Source organism: Platalea leucorodia, assembly GCF_965183815.1.
Source record: "Platalea leucorodia genome assembly, chromosome: 4".
In the NCBI taxonomy this organism is placed as follows: Eukaryota; Metazoa; Chordata; class Aves; order Pelecaniformes; family Threskiornithidae; genus Platalea; species Platalea leucorodia.
In genome coordinates, this window is record NC_138826.1 from 9,535,886 (window position 1) to 9,556,270 (window position 20,385).

The 20,385-nt window shown below is 35.5% G+C and overlaps 1 protein-coding gene across 1 annotated transcript in view; it reads right to left on the minus strand.

Annotated features, from left to right (window-relative positions):
* Positions 1–20,385, minus strand: part of ATRNL1 (attractin like 1) — a gene marked incomplete at both ends in the record, with an annotated part of 524,731 nt that overhangs the window by 416,006 nt on the left and 88,340 nt on the right. The window contains 4 exons of the mRNA XM_082310449.1: positions 646–764; positions 3,225–3,433; positions 5,287–5,371; positions 18,617–18,771. Of these exons, the coding sequence (XP_082166575.1) occupies positions 646–764; positions 3,225–3,433; positions 5,287–5,371; positions 18,617–18,771 (568 nt within the window). The remainder of the gene's footprint in view (positions 1–645; positions 765–3,224; positions 3,434–5,286; positions 5,372–18,616; positions 18,772–20,385) is intronic.

The window sequence follows — 20,385 nt, forward strand, 5'->3', positions numbered from 1 at the left end:
CACTAAGTAGTATTAAAAATAGAAAAATATAAACTTGTATGAATCTATATGTTCTTATTGCTTGTCTATATAAAGATCAGAACAATCTTACCAAATCATCACAAAACAGATAATCTCATGGTGACAGAGACTCATATTCCTTTAATGAGATGACAAGTAACTCCATGACTTAAAGAAAAACATTTCTATGATGATCAATGACCAGAATACCAAGACTAACAAGAGTGACCTGGTCCTGTTTGAAAGTGAAAAAAAAGCGAACAGCCATCCTTCATGGGATTCCACGGTTTCTTCCTGTAAATCGTACACCGCATATGCACAAAATCCAAGTTGATAATGACTCTGGGATATTCCAAATGTCATTAATTAGGAGATAATAGTATTTGTCCTGAGAGATATAGAGTGGGCTAACACAATCCTAAAGAATACATTAATTTTTTCCCCCAGAATAGATATCTTTGCTGCAGTCCAACTCTGCCCTCTGCAACATTTTTACTGCAAAAGCCAGGCAAAAATGTTTATGTTTGTGTTCAAAACAAGCTACTATTAATCTACTATACCCCTTTCATTTGCTGCAACAGGCCTCTGGTTTAGCTAGAAAAGAAACAGTATTAATAACATATTCATAGATTTGCAAAGACTTACCATGCTACAGTTACTATTTGCTGAAATGCATTTCTTGTCATCACACCACTGGCACCCGTTTGTATTGGCAGTACAGCTTGCACAGTCCGCGTATCGGTAACATCTGTCATCTGCAGCAGCTGTAATACACATGAAAGTCAAAAGGAAACATCGCACAGACGGAGAATAATACCACGTTTTAGACACTTGCTTAGAGTATTTTCTGTTACATACTTCAGTTGAACTCTAGCCATTCATAAAGGCTTAGTTACTGTAGGAAATTAATTCTATTCAGTTAATAAAATTTACTCCATTAAAAATTCCTTTAGTAACAACTATATTTGAAGGTTCATAAGTCTTACATCAAATAGAGGAATATTCACCGATTTGCAGCATACAAACTCTCTTAGCACAGTGCATAAATGAAGAGTATCAGAAAGTTTCTTAAACTATTAATTCTTCACTCCTTTAACATGGAAGAAATATGTTCTTCAGCTGCAGATTTCTGATAAAAATATTTGCTTGCTATGCAAGAAGGCAATAGTAAAAGTAGTCAAAAAAATCTAAGATATTAGCAACACACAGGCATTTTAAGTCTTTATAAATTAATTTATAAACCTAATAATGATTGGTAAGTTATAGTTCTGCCCTTTCTCTACAAAAAATATTTGAGGAAGAGTTCATGTTAAATCCTTAATACAAGCCTTCAGGACTTGGACTAAAATTTATGTTCCTTAAAACAGTTTGGGACACAAATGATTACTTCTATTTAAGGGAGACAAAAATCTGAAACATCATCATGACCCAAAATAGCAGAATTCCCACCAGCTCCTACACCAATTATCATGTTTATCTCCTGTGCAGTTTGGCTTCTTTAGTCCCGGCATCATGCAAGTTTAAGAGATTCTCTTGCCAGGGAAGCCTTGCTATCCAAGAAGTGATCTTTTGAAAATCCAGTAAAATTTCTGCTTATCCTTTAATATTGACTATCAGCAGTTTCTCAGATGATACTCTCTACCAGATAACAATTGAGCCAAGTGGTGTAAAAGAATATATGAAAAATTGGCTTTTGACAGAATATTACCACCTGAAACTGGAAGGCTTTGACAGCAGTGAAGCAGTGCTGTCCACACAACTTCTTCAGAACTGGAATTCTACACACCCCACTTCTTGCAAGTTTAGTTGTAGTTTATTCCCACTGCACCAGCTGTACCTTAGAAACTGCTCTAACTTTTTTATTTTCCTTCAGCCTGTCTGTGCTTTGTTTTGTTTGTTTTTCTAGACACCTGTTCATATGATCAGCTTTTTATAAGACCCACTTTCATCTATATTACTTTTCAATTTAGTGTCTCAAGATTTTCCTTTTTATAAAGAGCTGGGACTTTCTAGACTCTAGATGTCTAAATGTTACGAAACTGTATAAAAGCAGCTCTTCAGAAAGCTTTACCTGGGTAACCTTTTTGTTATATAATGCACCTTTTTTCCAAGTTTGCAACTTTATATCCAGTTCAGAAACAAATAAAAGCTAACAGAAAAATAAACTGTCTTGAAGCAGTGATTAATAGCAGAGCTAATAATTTTTTAACAAGCATTAAAAGTAGACTGGCAGTTTAATTGTATGGTAGCGTGTACACGTAGCGTACAGCTGAAGTTTGGTTAGCAATTTTATACTGTGCTGAAAGCAAAGATGAACAGAAAAAACAGCAGGTGTATGTAGCAGGGATGCATATTCTGTTCATGTGAAGTATAAGAACACCACTTTCGCAAGCAATTTATTTGTGACAAGCCAAAATACTTAGGAATAGCATGCAACAGTTATTCATAACACTAAATTGCTGTTTCAAACAATATAGCTATCACAATGCTGCACACAAATTCACATGACAAGCTTGAACCCATTTTGACATACTGCAGCAAAGGGCTTGTTTGCCTCAAGTTTGTTTCCAGCTGTGACGGTACTGTATTCTTCTATTCAAATGCTCCTGTTGGATAGGTAAACTACTTTAGGCAGCGATGCTTTCCCTCTCTCTTATGGCACATACAGACAGGAGAGTGCCATATGACTGTAATGCCAGATACCACTTGCAGCACCCATCTGTGCTCTGACTGCTGTTATGCTTTCTTCGAATCAGAAAAATATGAAGGCTTATATATGTGTGTTTGTGTATATATATCCCAAAATAGGAGGTGGAGAAAGAGGAAAATTAATTCACTTACAGTATTTCAAAGCTCATCCTTTTATAAATGCTTCAAACACACTGAGCCAAATCCAATCGAAAGTAATTTTATGCTTTAGCTCCCCAATGAAGTGAACTCTTCTCTTTGAATCCTCTTATGTTTTGTATCCCTTAGGACCTTAAACTTGTGCCCTTTTGCACCTACTTCTCTGTATTTAAAATCCAAAAAAATTCCAGAATCGAATGATTTTAAAAATTAATCCATAAGTCTCTTGCATTGGGTATTCTCAGAAAGGAACAGTCTTAACAGTCTAATCACTAGTTCCACTTGGTTAGTTTTTTGGGGTGCATTTGGGGGTGGGTTTCCCCCCATCTCCTACATTGCATTGCAAATCTGACACTGTAAGACTTGAATTCACTCACCTGTTTTCTTAGGACATTTTGCTCTAAGGATGTTATTAGCATGTCCAGATTCCCAGGATTCACAATGTTTCTTGTTCCACAGACACCTTATCCCTGGACGAGCGTTTTTACATAGCTCTTCATCTCTGAACGCTTCACAGTTTGGAGGCTTGTACACAAGGATGTCATTCAAAAGAACACTCGAAAAACCCCCAAATATATACATAGACCTATTATGAAAAAGCAAGTACATATAACTGTTACTATAGCTATAGATACCTTTTCTTGATTTCTTTAGCTGTTTTGACAGACAATAAAAAAACCCACATAATATTATAAAAAACATTCTTCACCTCTCTCTAATAAAGACTCTGTCAGTGGTTCCATTATAAAGATTGATAAGTTTTTCAATGTATTTCTCTATGGAAGTTTAGACTAACAAAAAAATTGCTCGAAGTGCACTGTGCTATATGTATTAGTGAGTGACACATACCAAATGTCTGGAAAGAAGAAAGAAGAGCTATGGAGGAAACTGCTCATTTTTGGAGTTAGATAATGAGAACAGAGTGGGAAATAATGGGCTGCAGGAAACGAGAACATTTTTCTGCAAGAAGTTTTCAAAAACAGCCAGTAATAAGTGGCAGATGGATATTTCTTTTTGGTAACATTTCCAGTGCAGTAGCTGCTGACATCAGAACCAGAAGACTAGACTTGAGACCTTACCCTTCTCACTTAAAATTAAGAACAGCCTCAGGTAAAAAATAATAATAAAGAATCTGTATACCTGTTGTATCACATACTCTCAAAACAGAATTAATTATACAGTTACCAATAGCAGAAATCTTTGGAGTGTCTCACATTACACTTTTTGTACATAAAACCCTACTAAAAATACCATTAAGTTCAGAAAAAAAAAATAGGCATTTTCACCTTGAATCTAATTCAGTGAAAGTGACAGTTCTCGAAGGATCAGACATAGCTTAGATGTCTTAACACAAATCATCAGTTGCTGAATTCATTAATTCCAAGCAATTTTCTCTTAATGAAGTAATCTGTTCATTGATTAATTTCAAGTGCTCTGTGTACAGAGTTACAACTTACTGCTATTTTTGTTAAAATCAGTCAAACTCTTATTTGTAGTATTACTTATCACCTCCATTATTTCTGACCTGTACAATATCCATATGTAGAGGATCTGTAAGTTGCCCGCATATACTTAAATACTGAGTTTATTAGTGTGATGAATAATGTAGAAGAGGAATGATCAGTAGTACAATGATCTGTAGTACTGCAGCTGTCGGATATTAGGCCATTTGGCAACCAGCAATAGTAAAACTGACACAAGCAAACAGTAGAAGTTTCTTTAAACCTGACTACAGTTTTCTACAACTTTTCCACTAAAAAGGAGATGTTTGTCCTACAATTTTATCTTTCAGTTTGGGGTGGGGGAAGCAGAGAATTCAGCCACTAAATCCAGCAAAATCCAGGTCCGCTCCATCTCCTGTTTCTAGATGATGAACCTTTACTGAGCTCCTCTATTCAACAAATGACATGAAAGTATGCTGCATTTTACAGAGGATATGCAATATACTTAATATAGTCTAGATGCTGGCAGGCTTTTTTTCCTGCAAGTGGTTAATTATGATCACTGTATCAGTATCTTCAAAATCTTGCTTTTTCCAAACAAATTTTAGTTACATGGTTTTTTATTTTATGGTTGTAGAAGAAGAAGGAATTATAGCATGCTGCAAAGAGAAAAAGATTTCTCCCATTACACCTACGTGAGGATTATAGTTGGTACTAAATTTCAAATTCAGTGTAGTTCACAACACTGAGGAAACACCTCAGTACACTAGAAGGTTCATATAAAATGCCATTGAACAGATTCCACAGCATGTCAAATTGATAATTAGCTGTACTGATTACCTAAGACAAGTAAAGTCCCTGATAAGCACTACTTCTTATGTTAATAAATTACATCAACTGTATATCATTGAACCATACTTCACATAGGTGTAATTTCTGCCACAGTTTTTATCATTGAGAAAAACAGTCAGGAAAATTTAAAATACACTTCATTTACCCATTACTGACAACAGCAGTGTGACCAAATCTGTTGACATCTCGATGCAGATTAGGTTTTGGCAAAATCTTCCATTCATCACAAGCTGAAAGACAAAGAAAGAAAAAAAAAAAAAAAAAAAAAGCATAAGAAAAGATACATAAAATTAGTCCAAAAGTTTTCAGCAAAATATATGCAAAATGGATTTTATTAGAAGCTCTTTTGTATTTTAAGTATCAACTAACTTTATTGCCTATTTACTCTCCTTTCCCAGAGGAATCAGTGCAGGTAACCCCTTCTGCCTCCATTGTAAAAACAGACCATCTATACCTCATGACCTTCAAATGTTCTTAACATGCTTTCATCACCTGCCGGTCTCACGAACTCTGAAACAAAATTTGACTGACGTATTTAAAACCCTTCTTAATATTAGTTTCTAGGATTTTTTTTAAAATTGTTCTGCAAAATCAGTGGGATTTGACAGACTTTTTTTTTTCTGTCGTCACTAGGTGAAAGCTAAGCTACTTTTTTCTAACTCCTAACAACCTCCTTTATTCTGCTGTTTAAACATGTTATGCATTTGGACTTCAAAGGGTCCTTCTAGAGTCTCTATTTGCCGTGATTTGCATTTATCAATGCATATCACAGATCAGTGACATACACACTAGCGGTCTTTAAACACACTCCATTAATGCCACTTTTTTGGTCCTTCTTTTCATTTCTTTTCATTTTTTCACTTTCATTAGGCTTTGGATTTTTAGGTAGATCCTCCTTTTAAATGCATCAGTGATGGATTTTCTGGAGAAAGGATTAATATACATAAAGGTTCTTCTACACTTCTAGAAATTGCAGGATTTGAGCACACTGTAGTCACTAGTTCTGAGAAGCTGTATTTGCATTGCTCAAGAATAAATCAACAGGTACTCCTTTTAGGTGCATTTGTTGAGTAGGTGCTCCAAGAACCTGTCAGCAACACTTATCTATCAAGGCATTTACCAAGGCCAGAGGACACTCACAGAAGCGTCCCTTTATTATACAGTCCTCTGCCTTCACAGCCCGTTTCAACACTCACAACAACCACCACTGCCATCATTTTCACCAAGTAATCAGTAATATTGCCCTAACATTACGCACCCTCAAATTAGCCAAAGGATTTTAATTCATATGAATTTCATTGAACATCTGCGACAGTAAGCATTTCTTTTCGTAGGTGCTTTAAGATAAACTACCACTCCTCCAGCTGTGCAGGCCACCCCATTACCATCTTACTTTTGGTATCTTGATTTAACTATACTACTAATTACTTTCATTTCACCAAGTATTTGAGATGAACGTTGTATCAGTATGTTTACTTCAAATTAACTATTCAAGCATATTTCTTTTAGTACTGCTGTGGGAGCATTTACAAATGTGGGTTTGGTGTGGTTTCGATTTTTGTGCCGACTGGGATTTTAAGTTCTTTAGAACAATTAGTCCTTTCGTCATTTTTTCCTGCTTGAACTTTACTGACTTCAAATATTCATATCCCACAGTAATAGAAATAGGGAGCACCTAGAGATTAAAACTTCAAGGAAAGCCCTTTAAAACAGAGCAAAGAAAATACTTTTCTACAGAGCAGGTAAAGCATTTCTGGAATTTGTCATCGTAACAGGTTTTGGAGACAGGTAGGGTAAACTTTCAGGAAAACTTTCATATCAGACAGAGAGTTACAGTTTTCTCATTTAAAAAAAAAAATCTGGTATATACATAAAGATAAGGATTAAATCCAAAGTTGAAAAGGAGTTAAAGGGAGAGAGACCTCTGCAATTCAATCCAAATAAAAGTGTGGTGCTTTTTTTGTATATAGATACACACACACACACACATATATATATATTTAGGTCTTTGATAATTATATTGTCCTTTCAGATTTTCTCAATGAAAACTAACTTGCATTTTGTCTTAAGTGGTTTGAAGCCAGAATAACAAGATGACACTTTTTCTTTTAAACCAGTCACAAAGCTATCGATTTGGACACTAAGACACAATAAAAATGACCTATTGCTCAGCATACTCTCCATAATATACAGAACTAAATAGCGTACATGCCTGTAGCAGCTGCACACTCAGAGTTAGTACCACAAAGAAGCAGCAGTGCCCTGTAGACACCAACAGTCGAAAAGGTCACTGGCGTACAGCAAGACTGTGGGGAGCACACCTGAAACCTAACTGCTTCCAGGGTCTTAATGCAATTATTTCAAAGGGTGATTTTTACCTAATATTGCTGAATTCATTTACCTGTAGGATTCCAATGACAGCCACATCTAAATAAGGTATACTTACTTAATTTTAAAATTTAGAATAATTTATGTAAGTTATAGATATGATTAAAAATAAAGGAATATCACCATCTGACCACATATTTCAAGGAAGTCTGCTTAAGGTTAAATAATAATAATAAAAAAAAAAAAAAAAAAAAAAAAAAAAAAGAAACCCAAACACCCCTCCTCTCTCCCTCCCCAGCTTAAAAACAACAAAACTGGGTATTAGGAAATCCAAGAGGGACAAATTGTCCTCCAGGCTGGTGTCACACAGACCCTAAGTCACTCTAACTGCTGGCTGCACTGGTCCTGTTCTCGTTCCCACTGTCAGAACAGTTCATCTCCCCTAATGCTGCTGTTCTGGCACTTGTAATGCAGAAAATTATTCACAGCAGCACTTTGTCCAGTTAGCTTCCTGTTAGCACACCACGCTGAAACAGCTCGGTGCAAGGTCACGCAAGGGTGGACTCGGCACAGGAGAGAGGGCCGGACAGCATGGCTATGGGCAAAGCTGCAGTAATAAGCCACTAGATTGACTTAGGCTTCTGCAGAATCACAGCCTGAGCCCATAAAGAGAGTCAGAGTGAGACTGTGGCTGTGATAGATAAATCAATTACATCTTTTTATAAATTGGAAACAGAAACTAAAAGCACATTATTACCAGAGTAACACAGATGGTCCAAACAGCAATAATTTCAACATCAGATGGTGGACTCAGAATGAATTTAGTAGTTTGAGGAAAAAGAAACTAGTAAGTTTAATTCACTGTCTTATAGGAACCAATGCATCCCCAGAATCTTGCCTCTATCTCAACTTCTACCTTCTGTCGCTATCATTGTTAACATTATATTATCATAAAATTATGGTATTATTAATACACTTCATCTTTCGCAATTGTTCTTTTTTAATTTTCTCTACTTAAATAGAATGGTGAAAGTACATACATGCCAGGGAGACATTGCTCCTGAAACAGTTTCAACAGAATTACTTACGATCACAAGTTTCAGATTAAGGTAGGAGAAGTATTACATATAAAAGTTGTGTATTCCCCATATCCCAGCATAACACTGGCATTTGATGCCTCCATGGTGTTTGAATTATGTGAGAAATTCAGACTAAGAGCAATATTATTTATTGTAAATAAGTGATCGACAATCATTAACTCAATTTCTATTTCAAGAAAATATTTCCATTTTAAAAGCTATAAAAAGCAAACATTGTAACGCTACAACCGACCAGCAAAATCTTGCTGTTATATTTTAATATCAAGTCCTTGCTGCTGTGAGTCATTGCACATTAACAGAAACAGTATGTTTGAGCTCATATGCCTTTGATGGTAAAGGAAACAATTTAAAAAAAACCACAATAAATTTTCATCTGATCTTGGAAAGTGTTGCACATTATTTTTTTGTATTTTTACAAACATATATACAAATACAGAGTGTTTCCTGTACTTAGAAATTTATTTAATAAAAAGTGGGATTTAATGCCAAAGGAAAACCATAAAACCATAATAAAGGCTGGTTTTGAGATAAGAAACCCTTGAGGGCTGAAGATATAATAATTCCTTTCTTGCTGATGGTATTTGTCAAACTGGCAGGTCTTTTCAATAGAGTACAAGAAAAAAAGGGGGAGGGAAGCACATTACAAATAGCCTTCCCTCTTATCTCCTCCTAGCCTTCTCAACGACTACTGAACACCAAACGGAGCATTGTGCAAGAATAATCCTTTTGCTCAGCTTTAAACTCCTGATCCAAGTTTCTCTGTACAGATTGGTTAATACAAAATACAGACAGTTAACCAACTGATTTTTGGTGCTTTCTGGTAAAGAATCAAATAGAATTTGTCCCTGCCCATCATCTTCAAACTTCTTTTGGAACATTTCAAAGTACCAAAATTTCCAGACTTACTGTACAGTTCCTAGAAGAAAGTGACAAACAGCAAACGCAGTACGACTCTGTTTATCGCTATTACAGCCTTCTGTGCATTGTATTTGTTGTATTAAGTCTAATAAGGATGGCAAGTGCTATGGAGTAAAGAATAAAATACTTTCCTCTTTAAAATGTCATGCACTCTTAAGGTATTATACAGATAGTAAGTGGGAGATATGGTATTGCTTGTATTTACCATTATCTCTGTATGTATCTGGGTATAACATATTGCACATGGAAGTCTATTCTGCTTTTAATAGAAACAGTTATCAAGCAGATGAAGGAATGGTACTATTCATTCCAAACTGATTAGCAGAATTTTTCGTCACTGAAGAGTACAAGGACGAATATGGGGCTGTTCTTCCTATTAGGCTTCAACTGCAAGAACAAGTTCTACCGCATTATATCGTTATAAGAAAAAGATTCATATTCCTCCCTGGTGTAGATTAAACGGCTACAGAAGTGGCTCCGAGAGTGAATTCACCAGCCATACAAATGACTTATGTGATGAAACACGCCACAGAGATGCACCAGATTGGAGGTGATCCAGCTGATGCTGGCAGAGAAAAACCCCGAATGAACTTTGCATGGGGTAGTGCTCTTCAGGGTCCACGCTCCAACAGGACAGGCCTTCACACCCTATCCTTTGTCCAGTCACCTAGATCTTTCTCATCCACATCCCCCTGGCAATACTGCATTACTGGTATCAGAGAAGATGACCAAGGCATTTTATAGAAAAGTTCTCAATGTTGCAACACTAAGGACAACTTCACAGAGCTTGAACTGAGGTGGGAATCCAGGCTACGAGGGATATAAAGACACAGAGAAGGAGTCCCTGCTAATTCACTGCAGCTCAATTAAGGCTCCACTGCTCAGATCACTAAAAATACAACCAGTTACATCAATACAAAGGTATTACTATAGCATATACAGTAGGATAAGAGGAATATGCTATACTAGTATAATATAGTCATACATTGCTCGAATGTATCCCATAAATGTATTCATGATTTGTAGGAAAGAAAAGACCGTATTTCTAATCAACATAGTTACATCATTAAAATACTCCAATATAGATTTGCTTTAAAGTATTTAACTAAGATCAGATTTACCAAAACGTGACTGAAGGAAAAACAGATGAAATACAGCATCCTAGCTCTATCTTGTTAGTCCTGCAAGTCTTTTTATGAGTGACTTCTGCTTTTCAGACATACAGTTGAACATACCATAAAAAACCTGTTTAGGAGTGGAGGGCAGTATAAAGTTTACACTTACCATTCACATCGGATTTTGAACAATGTATTACTTAAACATTAGGGCAGAACTGGAGCAGACACAACACAGCTCCGTTAAATTCATGTCTGAATTAAGTTAGTAAAGCAATTTCAAAAGTTATACAAGTTCAGCATCCAACTACCTCCAATTCAAATTTTATTTATGAAAAATCTAAGAGAACTGCACATCTTCAAACTGTTTCAAAGGTGATTACTCTCCCTTTTCTTCATCTGATTTAAGTGTATTATGGACATCTCAATTATTATAGACATTCTCGATTAACAGAAGCACCATGCCCACCCAGAACTTGCAGGTGGAACTCTCTCGAAGTGATAGTCTCACTGTTTCCTTTAAAGATTGAAAAGGGTTCATACTTCCAAAATATGATAAAAGGAAAAAGACTCATTTTGTATAGTTTAATAGCAGTTAGAATAATGATCCAAGATGTAAGGGAAACAGGTTAATTTCCTACCCAAAGGGATTTAAACTTACAGCTTTAAATCAGTTAACAACTGATCCTTAACGTTAGTTATCACTAATGACTCAGTTTTACTCTGGTGAAAGAAGAAACGGTGGTTCACAAAGTATGGACACACATTATACTACTGTCTAGTTCTCTTTTTTTGTAGCTATGGACAATGAAACACTGTAAAGAACTAAAGCACCATGAAAGTTAGGTACAAACAAAAATCTTATTTTCCAATTCATTCCACACTGCATAAACATTTTTCTTTACTCAGACAATAAAAACCTCCTTAATCTCAGGAAAACATAAAGGCAAACATGTTTGAAACAGCATGAATTGAATTTAAACTATAGATCTAACACCTACAGCAGAGTCTATATACATAACAGTGACTCCCTAAGCAATATTAAGAAAAAAACAACAATCTTGAGCTTTACTATTAAATGGAGCAATGAGTGCATTATATTTTTATGGTTTTGCTCTTCTAATAGTACAGTGATACAGATGTAATTACTACTACAGACTGCACCAGAACTACGTTTATACGTTAAGTGCTCAGGAACGCATAAAACTTAATCTATCACAGCCGCTGCTTTACATTTTCTTTGTGATAGCACATTGATAATCCATTTGTAACTCCAGAAGGAGGGAGAATTGTAAAAATAGATGGTTTTGTGTTGGGGGGAGAAGGGGAAAATCTTTACAGACATTTAAACTTACTCATTTTGTTGAAGACGAAGACTAAAGTTGAAATAATTTATTTTACAAGCAAACAATTTATGAATAAACAATTCATTGTATTACAAAATACAAGCAATATGTTTGATTACAAGTAAAACAAAAGTTAATCTCATGAGATAATCTTGAAAAATTTTTCCAAACAGGAAAAAATTTTTTAAGCTTTGTTTGAATACCTGAGAAGAAAGTTAATATTTCACATGCAATATTGTCTTTCATAAGCAACTGAATTTCCATATTATTTAATCCATAATAATAAATTGCAATCCAGACAGTAACAAGACTTACAAAAGAAACATTGCAGAGTATATTATTATCTTGAATATATGGGTTGTCGCACTTCTCCCACAGATACAGACAATGCTGAAATACAGCTACCACTAGCAGAGAGCATGCAAGCAGCGGCCGTGTTCCAATGAGTTCGGTTTTTGGCTTTAATAGAGGTTCCCTTTCAGTCATTCTGTATACATTTCTAGAGTATCCAGATACCTTAGCAATTGGCATATGTGAAACAAAAGGACAGAGACTGAATATTTCATACACTGAAAATACAGGAACTGCTTTAGGCATACAGAAATATATTTACTAACATTACCATTTAGGCAGGAACTAAAAACCAATGTCCTTACTCTTACAAAAAGCATTTTTTTCTTTTAAATACTAGTCTCAGTAGTTTGAACCTCTGTTTTAAATTCTGATTCTGTATGTCGAATTAATCTATTTCTATCTGCAAATTTTAGATTATATTTTATGAGTGTTCAGATGCAAATTACTTTCCTAAGCTCTAATTGGAATAGAAATGCAAGAGTTTTAAGCACAGGGTGGCTCCTGTATCATAGATTTACAATTAAAAAAAAAAAAAAAAGGGTCTTATAAATCCCAAATTAATACTTAAAAAAAATCTATCCTAAAGTTTTAGAGTACAGCTTTGAAATTTTTTTATTAGCAGTTGGGTTGAAAATAAGTTCTTCAACATGCACATGTGCGCATTTGTGTATATACATATATAAAAATACATATTTAATATAAATATATAGTGTGGTGTTTGTTTCTTTTTTTATTTTTTAGTAGTCCTTCATCAGGTTCCCCAGGTTGAGCTCTCCTTCAGAAAATTAAAACCCACACGGACATGGCCTTCCAACTACCCATCTGCACATTTAGATAGAGAGAAGCTTTCCAGTAATGCTAATGTCATACAAATTATGAATCAGATTTATACAATATATTTATCAGCACTGTAACATCAATTATAGGGCAGCATAAGGAAGAAAGACACATAATGTGTTTTTTAAATCTTCATACCAGCTACAAAGATTGAGCATAAAAGTGAAGAAACGAAGCTGTAATGCTGCACCCCTCTTTTCTTCCGAAGCCTACAGGAGAGAAGAGAGCGAGGCAGAAGTCTTGCTCCAAAAATCTGGTTACCAGATATAATCTTGTTCCAAAAAGCTGGTTGTTCGTATAGCCCAGAAGATGGAACATGACTGAATATTCACAGTGTAACTGCTAGTATTTTTCAGGGCAATACCACAGAGTTTTATTTTCTCTGGGAGGGCTTTCCATGATTATTGCAATACCAGAAGGCCAACAGCAGCAAGCAGAATCCATAACAGTTTTTAGCTCATTTCAATTACACTGGGGCCCATTTGATAGCTGATTCAAGTATGCTATTTTGCTCAAATTCATGCAAACATACATAAAAGCATGTCCTCAAATTTTCCTAACTTGCACCAAATAATCCTTAGTCCTGGTCAAAGAATGAGATGTCTTCCTGAAGTGGTTTCATTTTGTTTATAAATGTTCAAAAAATTTAAGAACTACTTTGCCTGAAATGTTATTTATTTCACTACTCTTATCCTTTCACAGAATTAAGCCCAGTTATTAAGATGTGTACTCATTACACCAACTTCTGCAAAACAATTATACTTTGTTTGGAGAAGAAGTTGGACTAGAACTTTGTACGGTACAGAGATCACCATGGTTTCTTTCTGAAGTGTATTCTATTCCTTATACAATGTATATAATCTAATTAATCAAGTATTCAGAAAGAACTCCCCAGCACACTAGCCTGGTTGAACCACTCTACCACTAAACAGTGGCAGAAAACACAGTGGTGAACTTGAGGCCAACAGTAACAGGCTCGTGTGATTTTGTTCCTGAAGGGGCAAAAAAAAAAAAAAAAAAAAAGCAGACTGAACTAATGTCAGACTTTGTACCAAGAAGAAAACAAAAGCAAAACATCAATACTGAAGCGTGTCACGCTTCCTCTCTAGTTCTACTACACATTTATTTAAACTAATCTCTGTGAGGTCTAAGCACTTTGTAGAATTTAAAGTCAGTGGTGATTATCTAGTTTCTTTCTATCATGTCTCAGTCTCCCAAAGGTATGCACTTTTTATACACTACAAAGCAGGAACTGGGAAAACTCGAGGTATAGCTCCTAACATACACTTTTTCAATTACACATCAAAGACTGAAGAACAATTTTTTTTTTTTTGAAAGATAAATCCCTATTCATCAGTTACAAGCCTGCAGTCATACTTCACACATTTAGACACACACATCTCAGTTTGTATTAACTGTCATTAAGTATCTTTGAAAATGCTATAATGGAAGAATTGAATAAATATCCTAGTTTGAACACGGACAGTTGCATCTATAACAGGCAGGATCTCACCACTTGAGGCCCTTCAGCTGAGCCCACTGGCCACCCTGTCCCCATTGCCAAGGTTCTTCTTTCAGCATAATGTAAGTAATAACAGAACAGTCGGAAAAACACCTCATCTCTATGAGAGATCCTTTTGTGGATCTTTAAGGAGCTGCTAGAGCAACTTGGCAGCAAGTCTGGTGGTAAAATATTGGAGGAGAACAAAAGCATACCAATGGCCAGGTTTCTAAAGCTCGTTTTATGCAGCAGTTTTACAAGTATTTTTACTGCTATTTAAGTAAATACACCAAACAATACTAAATTATGAAAATTAGGGTATCACAATAGTTTTTATAGCATCTCCAGATCTCTGAGTCTTCAGCTTTAAGAAATATATTCAGATGCCGTAAACATTTAAAATGACTGAACTGAGCTCTTGGCTCATGACACTTACATTTAACTGTCTAAAACTTATGCATGTAGACTAAGTTCAGTACCTAGAGAGCAATGACTGATTCCAGAAAAGAAGAAAAAAACACAACTCTGTCCTAAGCTTGGTAAAATTAATTGCTCTCTGGAAATACTTATCTCCCTCCATTGACTGGAGGAAGAGTCTGGATTACCAGATTGTATTAAAAACCAACCTTTTAGACAGCTAAACTTAACTGAGATGAATCCCCCAAAATAGTTATTTCACATTAATATGAAAAACAGTAAGTGTTTTCATGGATAATAAAAAGCTGAAGCAATCCATCCATAAGACTATGTCACATATAATAAGAGATATCATCAAAAGTACTCTATAGCCCAACTTGAACATAAATAGTATAGGCTCTATCTCTAGGATTCAGCTGGTTTCCAGACAGCACACATTTTTTCCAAGACAGAGCATAACACTCCATCACTTGCAAGGTATCTAGGAAATGCAATACTGATAGCATCATATATTTTGTCTTCCAAGCATTGTTCAAAAACTCATGATACAAGGTAAATAAAATTCTGAAATATACCCATTCCGTAATTATCCAATTCTTACTAAAATAAGTATTTACTATTTTCTGAAAAAGTATGTCTGTATCTAATGTGCTGTGACACTGTGTTTTTAATTTGGCCAAATGAATAATAAAGAAGATTAAGTTTGTATCAAATCAATCTTCACAGATTTAATTTTTTTTAAAAGAGTAATTACTACATCTGTTTCTTTTGTACTTCATCAGTTTGATAACACATGGAGAATGTGACATGCAAGAAAATACGAATACTACATAAAATATTGTAATCAACTAGAAAAAAAGAAATATTGTTTCCAACCAAACAAAAAAAGTTTTCATGAAGTAGGATAAAAGCCTCCTGGTGCATGGAAGTCAGAAAGCTACAATTATTCAGATCCTGGGACTCGTACTATTGATTCTCAAGTGCAGATTCCACAAATAAATGTAGACCAATATCATCCTCTAAAATGAGGAGGGAGTTATGTTTCATTAAAAATTAAAACCAGATGTAAACTGAAATGAGAACAAAATCAATAGCTCACACCATCAGATGCCAACAAGAAACTACAGAATATGTAATACAGGGATATCATCAAAAAAATTCAGCTGTTCTGAAAAGGCATTAGTCACACACTCAGTGAAACTGGCAGGAAACAGCACATATATGTTCCATATACTTAAATTACCGATTATTTTCTTATGAGAGCAAACACAGAGTGGTTGATATCGATACACAAAGCCACAACAAGCCATCAACTAGTCCTATAAAAAGGATCTTGTCTCACCCTCTTCTACAACTGTATTCAGATAATAAACGCTTGCCAAAAATAGATCCAGGCGCTATTCAGAAGCTATTCACAACAGGATCATGCACACATCCATTTCCCAGACTCCTCTGAAACATTTCCCAATTTTTAGTTCCCAGGACAAGTGGCTGTATTTTTTGGCCCAAATACGACCTGTGTGTTTATATTTGCAGCCTATGCATAAAATACAGACGTGAACATTAGGGAAGGGAAAAACTATTTATGGTAAGAACAACAGCGGCAATAAGCAAGACAGGAAACAGATTATGGGCTCATTAAATTCCCTTAGATTTACAGCCTCCACAATCCTATTGGGAGGCTTTTCCATAACTGCACAGCTCTAATGGTTGGAACCATTCTAGAGACTGAAAGTTTACACCCATCTAGTTTTGTCTCGAGACTGTCTTTGACCTTAAACAGTTTTCCTCCAAAGTGTATTCTTATCATATATTTATAAAGAACAATCTTCTCTGCTCTCAGGCACTCTCTTGCAAAATTAAATATACCACATCCTTTTATTATCTCCTAAAGGCTCCTCATGCTTCAGTTGGTGTTAACACCACTTGCCATGCAGAGCCCTGTTTGTCTTTCTTAAATGTGTGCTGCCAAAATTCTACAAAAATATCCAGGGCCTTGGAATGGCTTTGATGCTTCTTTCCTCTTTTCATTAGGACTTCATAGGCAACTTCCACAGCCACGTGCCGCTCCTGACTCAGACACACAAGCCACTGTCATTTCCAGCAATGTGCCTTCTGTTTGCAGAAGAAATTTCTTATCATTTCCTAAGACTGTCATTTCCAATCATCTCATTCTCCCTGAATGACAGTCCAGCCTCCTCCCAGCTGGTTGTCAGCAAAGTTTTGTGGGGTTCTTTTGTTACTGTTCACTTCTACTTTTGAACTCGGGTAACTGGGAATGAATTCTGTATTTTGACATTTGTACTGCATGCTAGCAGGTTTCGGTGCTCCAGAAGTAAACTTTTTTTTTAGCACCATCCTCCTAAGACTATCTTCTGTCCCATGAAACTGAGCACAAATAGCTTAGCCATTTTGATTGCATGGTTGTCCATAGAAAGAGTTTATCCTTAACATAACGATGCAAAAGTATTCCATAGTCTATTATTGACCTGATTCATTTAATGTAGTTACCCCGTTAGTCTATATGGGGGAGTATTCCCCGGAATTTTCCTCCCATTCGGGAAGACTGCTCATGCTAGACTGCAGGTGGAGTATTGCTCCGTGTGAAACAGACACATACCAAGGCAGTTATCCTGATCAAGTCATGTATTTCAGTCTCAAAGGCAGGAATCTTTTAATTAATACTCCAATCTGAAATGCATAGGAAGAGGCAGGAGGAGGGGAGAGCAACTTGTCAGAGGACGATACCCAGCAAAATCCACGCATCTCAGCTATCAGCCCCAACCTGCCTCTCTTCAGCTACAACCAGCTATCTACCACAATCAGTCTCCCAAGAGGCCATTTCTCTACACTCTGCTTCTTGTGGTGCGGACTTCCGATGTTTCCAGATTGCTCTTCAGCTTGTGGCAGATGAACCTTTCTTAGTTTCCTGAGCATCACCACCTGACTAGCCCTGCCTCGCCTGCCTTGGCTTCTCCACTCCCTGATTCTTAATCCAGGCCCATTGTGGTGCCTTGACATAAGCACTGAGCAATGCATTTTCCAAACTGCCACCAATTCCAAATATTTTTATAGGAACCTCTCAAATGTCATTTGTGGGGAAGTGTTTTGGTTTGGGGGGGGGGTTGTGTGGTTTTTGTTAGTTTGTTTTTTAAATTCCAGCATCATATTTTATTAGTACTATGTAGATGTTCAGTATGAAAAAAATCAATCAACACTTGGAGGTAATAACCACCAGGGTCTCTGTTCAACATACTTTCATAACACCAAATACACCAATTCTTGCAATTCATTTAGCAACATATCTGCTATTGATATTATAAGACAGTATTAGGCACATTTTTAGAAATTGATCGTTTTAGCTACTATGCTTTGTCCCCCAAACCAAAAATTTAAGACTATTATGGAACAAAAGCCTGTTTTTAGTTTTATGACATAATTTATTAATAACTTGAAGGTGTTTGGGACCAGGACTTTAAAGGATCACGTTAGCTAGACTTGAGAAAGCAACACGGTGATAATTAAAACTCAGATGAGAAAAACACAATACCATACATACCTATATCATATGCAAGAAAGTCAGCAGAAAAGCACTTTGCACCATTACTCAGGGAAGTATCATTATGAGTGTTGCCACCAAAAATGAGCATAGCTCCATTGATTAGGACAGCTGAATGAAGATACCTCGCAAAGCCACTCTCTTTCAAAATAGTCCTGCAAAACGTAAGAATAAATTAATACATACTAACACATGAAAAACTATATATACACATCAACAATATTTATAGATTAAAACAATATAAAATACAAGGAAAACACTAAACTGAAGCCATTACTCAGTAAACATGATTAAATGTATTCTGATTGTTTTTAAGATGATGAATTTTCTCATGTTACAACAGATATATTTAGCATTCATTTAAAACGCCATGCTTTTTTTTTTTTTAATTAGAAATCTAATTTGTCAAATAGCGTATCGGCAGTAACCTATATCATGTTTACATTCTTCAGAAGAGAATAACGATACGGTACATTTTACTCAAAACTGAATGAAAACTCATTCATGTTATTAATCCCTATTCTTATATATTCTTAGCCAAGTTGAGTTTTTTGCTGAAGAAATGCAATGAAGAATTCTTTAGAAGTCTAAAAGAATCTTTAGACAATCCTGAATATTGGATTTTTTTTTTAATTAATTGAACACTCAAGCCTGGAAAAGAAATGGTAGAAGTCATTCTAGCTATGAGGAAAAACACTTGCACTGCTTCATAAATGTGTTCAGGCTGGCAGACTCAAACATACAGAATTTCAGTAAAAAAAAAAATAAAATAAAATAAAAGTCCACACACATTGAGTCTTTGATCTCTCTTCATTCATTTTAGCCTGTCTGTGAGTTTTGCTTTGTGCAGAGCAATAACATGGGCCCAACAGTAGTCAAGAGCTATCAATACTACAGTTTTAAAGTGGCAGGTGTGGGGCTAGTAGAAAGAACAGAATACAAACTTGATTCAATCACAGCAAATAAATCTTACCAAGGGAGAGAGTAACCATTTGTGGGTTTTGCCAGATTGAATTAGTTAAGTAGACCAGCTGTAGACACGTTTATGAAGAGCTGATTAGATTGCCAGTACAGAATGTTATTTGCATTCCCCTAATAACCTTTTGTCTCAGTAATCTAACAGTTTTCAAGTTTAGACTCTTTCACTTGCGTTACTGCACACTGATCACACCTACAATTAAACTGTTTTGTCATTCGTTTCCTGTAACGAACATACTGACTTGACAATCTTTCCTTCTGATTGAAAAATATTGTCTCTCCTGAATCACACTGATAACATTTGTTCAATATTTTTACATCATCATAGGGTCTGGGAGAGAGGGTTTAAAGTATGTCTCATTGTTTTGACATAATGATGTAAATCAATCAATAAACTCAAGATATTTTTTAAGTGATAAGAGATCATATGTTTAAACAAGCTGAGAGGAAGGCATTAAACCTAAGTTTTCATATTGTCATTTAAATAGAGTCCCCCCTACCCATAGAAAGTAACATCAAAGGAAACACCAAAGACTAAATGAAAGTAAATGAGATTTTTTTTTAATTGCTTAAAAATGCAATAATTCCTTCAAGTCACCAGCATACCCACCAACATGCTTCTGTTTTTAACCCTTTTTTTGTTCTGTTAAGTGACTTGCATTTTTGTTGTGTCTTTCTGATTAATATACTCTGAAAATAAAGCACCACTTAAGTGTGTTTCTAACCAGGAATTAGCTTGATACAGAATACTTATGGTACCTACCCAGAAAAACGTGATATTTGGTTTCAAC